Source organism: Penaeus vannamei, chromosome 23 (genome assembly GCF_042767895.1).
Source record: "Penaeus vannamei isolate JL-2024 chromosome 23, ASM4276789v1, whole genome shotgun sequence".
NCBI classification, from domain to species: Eukaryota; Metazoa; Arthropoda; class Malacostraca; order Decapoda; family Penaeidae; genus Penaeus; species Penaeus vannamei.
This window is the reverse complement of record NC_091571.1, coordinates 37,307,981-37,315,480: the sequence shown is the minus strand read 5'-3', so window position 1 is coordinate 37,315,480 and position 7,500 is coordinate 37,307,981. Positions and strand designations below refer to the sequence as shown.

The 7,500-nt window shown below is 34.4% G+C and overlaps 1 protein-coding gene across 1 annotated transcript in view; it reads right to left on the bottom strand.

The window, feature by feature from the left end:
- Positions 1–7,500, bottom strand: part of LOC113817899 (methionine aminopeptidase 1) — an 8,640-nt gene that overhangs the window by 87 nt on the left and 1,053 nt on the right. Inside the window, exons 2-9 of the mRNA XM_027370016.2 lie at positions 6,202–6,253; positions 5,556–5,612; positions 5,087–5,262; positions 4,583–4,805; positions 3,706–3,837; positions 2,563–2,706; positions 1,246–1,311; positions 1–796 (exon numbers count right to left, since the gene is read on the bottom strand). The exon at positions 1–796 is cut by the window's left edge and continues 87 nt beyond it. Of these exons, the coding sequence (XP_027225817.1) occupies positions 636–796; positions 1,246–1,311; positions 2,563–2,706; positions 3,706–3,837; positions 4,583–4,805; positions 5,087–5,262; positions 5,556–5,612; positions 6,202–6,253 (1,011 nt within the window). The 3' untranslated portion in view covers positions 1–635. The remainder of the gene's footprint in view (positions 797–1,245; positions 1,312–2,562; positions 2,707–3,705; positions 3,838–4,582; positions 4,806–5,086; positions 5,263–5,555; positions 5,613–6,201; positions 6,254–7,500) is intronic.

Genomic DNA, 7,500 nt, shown 5'->3' with positions numbered 1-7,500 from the left:
ACGGGTTGCATTCGAATGGATTCTTCCTTTCTGAAGGATTCACAGAAGTTAATATGTCTCACTTATAAATAAGTTTATTTAAATACAATGAAAAAAACTCCCTTAGTTTTATTAATGACTTAAAAGAATATCCACAAAATACAGTAACAACAGATTACAAGGAGACATTTTATAAAACTGATTAATTTACAATATTGGTTATGTAGTTGAAAAAAGTACAATAGGCTGTTCTTTATTTCAAACAAATAAATACCCAAAATATTTGTATGAAAATAAGAAGCTACACATGTCTATGGAACAAATTAGAGTTAACAGAAAACCTGTGATGTTAACAATTCGTGATAATATAATCAATTGTCATTTTAACAGTCTAGTACAGATTTTAAAATCATTATAAATATTTCCTACTATATAATGGACTTGGATATCACATACATGGTGGTTGACGGTACTGGCTGTATCTTACAAAGTAAGACATCATGAAAATAGGGAATATAAAATTAAACTTTTATCTTCAAAGTTTAGTCATTTTATTCAACCAATCTTGGTCTTACTCCAATTTTTAAATTAGTTCATCCAAGATAAAAGTATGTTCTTAATGCTAAACTTGGCTTCACTCCTAAGCATCATACACTTCAATCCATGAAATAGGGCTGCCCATTTTTTTCTCTTCGTCGAGTCAGGACTTCAACACCAATGTCAGTCACCAGCAAAGTCTCTTCGAATTGGGCAGAAAGTTTCCCATCTGCTGTTACTGCTGTCCAGTCATCTGGCCATTGCTCATCTTTCCAAGTGCCTAGAAATACAGTTAACATTAGAATGACATACAGTGCATTTTGTAAATCTAATGGTATGGTAACACGCACACAATAGGATTTTCCTACTCAAGTGAAAAATGAGGAACCAGGGCACTTACATTTGCACTCTATGCACTTGGCTCCTACATAAACAATTTTCAACGAAATGAGATTAAAAGAAACTTTATGCCTTTAACTGACAATGAGTGCCACCAGAGCCAAAGAAGTAGAGAACTGTTAATAGACACAACTTGTAGCAGGCTTAACTGAACATAACAGTAAGAGACATATTGCAATAGTGGGTTAAAAGTGATTGATGAAAGTGCTACCTTTATCATAAAATGAAATACTTTTTACTTATGATGTGAAAATGCATTTTGTCATATATAGTGACTGAAAATTATATTAATAATGAATACCTAAATAAAGCTTTTCCAGAATGACATACCTTCTGATATCATTGGTTCAATTGTAAAAGTATGACCTGGCTTCATAACACCAACAGCTTTATTTTCTGAAAAGAAAAATGTTCATACTGTAATATTTTAAAAACCTGTATACACCCCTCCCTCACAAAAGCATTCTCTCTTTCACGCTCACTCGCACACTTGTTTGTTTCCTTTTGCTTCCTTTCTCCACTCACTCACCCTTATTCAGATTTGCTAATTTCTCACTCCTTCTCACTCACTTCCGCTCACTTTCTAACACTCACTCACTTTATTACCCTCTCATGCTCATTTACACTTGCTTGCTTCTCCTCATTTTCCCATACCTCTCTATTCATTTCTTGTAACCCACACACTTGCCTACTCTCTCTCTCATTAACACACACACACTTCCTTCGACTCTCACACATATTTCCTTCTTTCCTCTCACTCACACTCACTTCCACTCACTCTCAATTACTCTTCCTATTTGTACCTACCAATGTCCACTCCCTCTCACTTGCACCTGCTCACTCCCTCTCTTACATTTACTTACACTTGCCTACTTCCTTCCACCCATATTTGCACCTGCTCATTTCCACTCACTTCACACTCTTCCTCTCACTCTCACTCACACATTTCCTCTCCCTCTCATTCACACATTTCATCTCCCTCTCACTCACTCACTCACTCACACACTTCATCTCCCTCTCACTCTCACTCACTCACACACTTCATCTCCCTCTCACTCACTCACACATTTCCTCTCCCTCTCACACTTTATCTCCTTCTCACATACTCTCACTCACTCATTCACTCACACACTTCATCCCACTCTCACTCAGAGAATATTAATTATAGATTTCTTCATGCACCTGTTTTACATTTACTCTTGATATTCGTTATTATATACTAAGTACAAACCTTAAATATTTAGAAATTGTAAAGAAAAACATCAAAAAAATAATAGTAGATTTTTTTTTCAACAATAATAATTGTAAAAATAATAATAATAAAAAAAAACTTTTTATTATCATATAATAAATAATAAAATTAATTAAAAAAATGATTGATGAAGATGATAATCATTGATGATGATGATGATCATCATCATCATCATCATCCTTATTATCATCATCATTATCACATTATCATCATTATTATCATTATCATTATTTTTAGTATTAGTATTATCATTAGTAGTAGTATTATCATGATCATTATTACTTTTTTTTATTATTAAGAATAATAACTGTTAGTATTAGTATTAGTTTTATCATAAATGTACAAAAAAAAAAAAAAAAAAAAAGAGAGAGAAAAAGAAAGAAAAAAATACTCACTAGCATAATGCGGAACAGAAGGTGCTGTGTGGAACAGCTGGTGGATGCCGTGGCCACAGTAAGATCGCACAACTGAAAACCCATGAGAGTGGGCATGCTTTTGAATAACAGCACCAATGTCTCGGTACTTGACTCCTGGCTCAACTGAAAGGAGAAGCGCAGTACGTTGAAGAGAAATCAGTTAGTTAATCAGAGAGCATACACAAAGATTTTAACTTTTATTTTCGGTACATTTTCGTTGTAGTTCTCCGAGACAGGTGGCGTTGCTATTGGGTATACGTTAACCAAACAATGTTTATAATTTCATTTGATTTTAGTTCATACTCCCTGATCTGTATACACAGTGAATAGTTTCTACATGTGTAAAATATAGCCATTCAAAATCATCCTTGAAAGAAAAATTATTGCAGAAAAAACAAAAATAACACATCAGAATATTTAGTTGCAGTCTTTGATGATAGACCACAAGGATGTATGCTGCCCTGCATTTGTAATCTTAACCCCAAGCCGTCGGACATGGCACGTACGTACATGCCATTGCCCAGTGTGTGTTGAATTTAGTAATTGTTTTTACATATAGATGGCTCCACAAGTACTGTCACCAATGAGCCAATTACGCGACCTGTCTGTCTCACCTGTTTACCCTTTTCCTTAATTTTTGATATTTTCTAATATTTAATACTGCTGTTAGTAATGTCAGTAACAATATAGTAATTATAATGTTTATAACAAAAATAACAGTCAATATTGATAGCATAAAAAAAAAAAAAAAAAAAAAAATCCTGCTTTTTCAAGGAAAAGTGAAGTTGCAAGATCTACTAACTGACTCCTTTATGGCTATGCATTAGAGAGCCATCTATGTGCAGAAACATTTAACCAAGAATTGCCAAAGGGAATGCACCATTTTCCCATTGACATTGGGTTAATTGCTGCTATGTGAAGTTTCCTCTCTTTGGTTAATCATTGCTAATAATAAGACTAACTTTACATGCTCTGAAGAATATTTAAATCAAGTGATGCTTACTTGTCTACCAATAAATAATATCAATAGGACAAAGTTTAGGAGACTTATGGATATATCACTACTCGACCAAGTACCTCCTAAAATCTCTTATCCTCCCTGCTTGTTTTTTCAGTACTTACCAATTTCAATTGCCTTCTGAAGGCACTCCCAAGTAGTCTTAACAAGGGTTTTAGCGGTCTTGTTTACTTCACCAATAAATAAGGTTTCATTCAAGTCACCATGGAAATCTCGATGGTATACGGTTACGTCAACTGCAAAAAGAGTTTTCAGCTTTAGCATAATAAAATAAGATCTTTCCTTCTGATAAGGTCACATTCATCTGTTTTTGACAAATCTAACAGAACAGACTAACAAATCCTATCTTATTGGTTATGTGAATTGTTGCAACAAGTTAGAACCATCACTGGCAAGTAATATTATGGCCCATCACCAGAATCAACAGTTATAAAATCAAACCTTATATTTCTATATACAAGGAAATTGTAGCCTAAGGATATGGGAATGTATTCATAAAATAAGACTGCACTAAATCCTAAAAAAAATAATAATAAATAACAAAGTGCAATTTAATTAACTAATACTATCTGTATGTTCTTGTAATTACTGTTTTCTGCAAGATAACATACATCAAAAGCATGTATTCCCTTTAATCATGTATGATCTAGTGAGCGAAAGGGTGGTCTGGCTGTACACAGCACACACCCTGCCAGAAAGGGTAGACTGTCCTGTAATATTTATGTCACAGAAAATTCTGGCCCCATCATGAAAGATATATTATCTAAATTTTTATATTGCAACATGTGTATTATCTAACTCTGGACCTACACATTCCCAAATACAATTATCCCAGCTGATTCATGCCATCCTTTTTGGAACATACCTACAGTGTCCACTTTCTAAAAATTATACTTAATAACAGGTATAATGGTAATACAATAAATACACTATGCTTAATAATCTAATGTGAATCACTAAGAAAGAAAAAGTTATACTAACTGTTGCAGATATCTCCATTTTGCAATGGCCTCATATCAGGAATTCCATGACAAATGACCTCATTGATGGATGTGCAACATGACTTGGGAAAGCCATGATAGTTAAGAGGCGAGGGGTAACATTCTCTGTCAATAGCCGCTTCATGTATGACCCTGTCAATTTCATCAGTTGTCACTCCTACCCCAGAAACCTTTACACCTTCATCTAACACTTCACGTGCAAGCTGTAAAGGAAATATTACATTAATGTAGGCATTACTTTTCCTCATATATTCTAATAAGATTTAAGTACTGCAAAAAGTTTAGTTAACTTGGCTTCTTATGAAGCTCATATTCATTAATACGACACTTCCCTAATAATAATTAATATTTATATATTCTCTATCAAGCACCTGAAATGTCATTTAAAAAATCTTTTGAATGGTATTCAACTACATTATTTGAAGAACATAGCTTAATATTGTTCTTCCAAGAGTATATACATTAGCTGAACGAAAATAGTTACCTTGCATGCTACTCTCATTCCCTCAATTTCTTCATCGGAAAGGCACTTTATACTGGTGGAACCTCGCAATTTCTGTTCTGAATGTGGAAACCCATTTGGGTCATCTGCATAATCTGGTCTGCCTATTGTTCTTGGAACTTCTCTTTTGGCACTTTTTAGATATGGACGTAAACTGCCTGTAAATAAAAAAAAATGAAACTATTAGTTCCCAAAATTGTATTTGCAAATTACCAATTAACACCAAGTCCATAAGGTACTCATATCCCAAAGCAAAAAACGATGTTCTTTTTTACAAGATTTATTTATCATATAACTTGGGACTGAAAACTGATAATTTTTCATAAAATATATGCATCAACTAAAACATTATTCAAATATTTGTAGAGCAGTGGTTATTCCTCATTCTGGTTTGGACTGAAGAAAGTTACAGAAAATTATATAACTAACTGATAACTTGCATTATATTTACCTGTGAACATGTAATACGGCCAAGGATTGTACTGTGTAGAACTGGAATCTGATGACCCTGAGAAAAGAAAACAACCCTTAGTACACATCAACTAGAAAAGTTAACAATGCCAAACATAATATTTAAACATTACTAATTCACTTGTTTCACACAAAGGAAAGGAAGAGCCAAACAAAATGGAACAGTTACAAGATATCCGCAGAATCACTGAGGTGTAAAACTTATCTTTCATATCCAATTAACTGTGGAATGCATTACAATTTCCACATGCAACTTAACTTATGCATTTACCTAAGCACATCAACAAAATTAGCAAACTCACCATTTTCAGCTCATAAAACATAAATCTATCTCTAAGAAGCTGCATCCTATATTTAGGTAAGTTTGTGTGAAGCAACAAGGAAACTGTACAAATACTCCCCTTGGATGCTGAAATATTATTCTGTTTTCAAATCTCATTATGTAGATTTAGAATGGAAAAAAAAAACTGTGTAGGGGGAGGGGCATATGTGCCTGTGACAAACAAAAAACCCATCTTCTCATTTTTTAAGTTAAAAAAGCCTTGGTGAGATATAGCAGGATTCTGGCTACCTCTGCAAGCGGTCAAACACAGCATGATATTTCAAAGGAAACTATGGTTACTTACTTGTCTTCTTGTGAAGTAATTTATGTACTTCCCATGAACTTTTGAAGCATGTCTGAAATATAAAAAGAAAAATAGCTTGCTTATAAAAAATACCAATCCTATTTACATGATATAACATGTGTATCAAGATAAGCCTAAAAGGCAAATGTATTTTCCTTCTTATACACTTTAGATATTATGCATTGCTTTATCCCTCTGGCAGCATGTGCTATACTACCATAGCATGGAAAATAATAAGAGATGTGTGATACTTTGGCACATTTCAATGTCCCAGTCACGTGAATAAGGTCTCACACATCCTACTATCAGTGAGACAGTTGTCCACGTGCAGAGTAGTACACACTAATCATCAACAGTATCCTGACTTTGCAAAATAAAATTAACCACTTGTTAACCACTAGCGGCCGGGTGGCATGTACGTAAATGCCATGGCTGTAGTGGACCAAAAAACAGATGGAGTTTAGGCAATAGCACCTATAATGAAGGTAAATCTTCAAATTTATAGTATTTTTTTAAAGTATAGCAGAATAAAAGCTTTTAGGTGCCAAAAGTCGCTCACAAACTACTGAACAAGCTGGGCGCAAACAGGGGAAACTGCTGAAGCGCGCCAACAATCCCATTATCAGGTCCACTTGCCAAACTTTTTTACCCTGCAGCATTGGGTTAACGCACAAGTACCAGTACACTTTTCAAACCAAAAATAATAGTTTCCGGGAGCTTCAAAATCGACGCACGGAACCGGCCCACCAGCCACCCACCACAGGCAACAAAATCAGAGTGCAAGCTCCGATCTACCATCACAGCAGCGGGACACCCTGGAATGTTTTCTTTTCCAGGTGTCTCACATGTGAGATAACTGGTGCAAATGGGTTAAAGGAGACTGAAGTATGAAATGATGCAAAATCATTCTTCCCTGACATTCCTAAAGAAATATAGCTTACTAACCACTACAAAGTACACATAATAATAAGTTACCATAGTATTAATTTCTAGCCTCTATAAGTCTGCCATCATAATACTAATTTTAACACTTTGACTGCATTAGACGACTAATCAAAATTCTAAAGTATTATTCATGACAAGAAATGGATCTATACATCCTCTCGCCTGCTTTGCTCAGGTACTGCTACAATTTACGTTCAGAGTGACAGGCTGATGAGAGATTGATTCTTATTACTGATATGTATATGCTCAGTGCACCTTTTTGCACAAAAGCATAATGAATTCTTCTGAAAAAGAAAAAGCTTTTCAGGTAACACCATACTCCTAAAACTGTATTAGTAGACTGTGAGTAGTTCC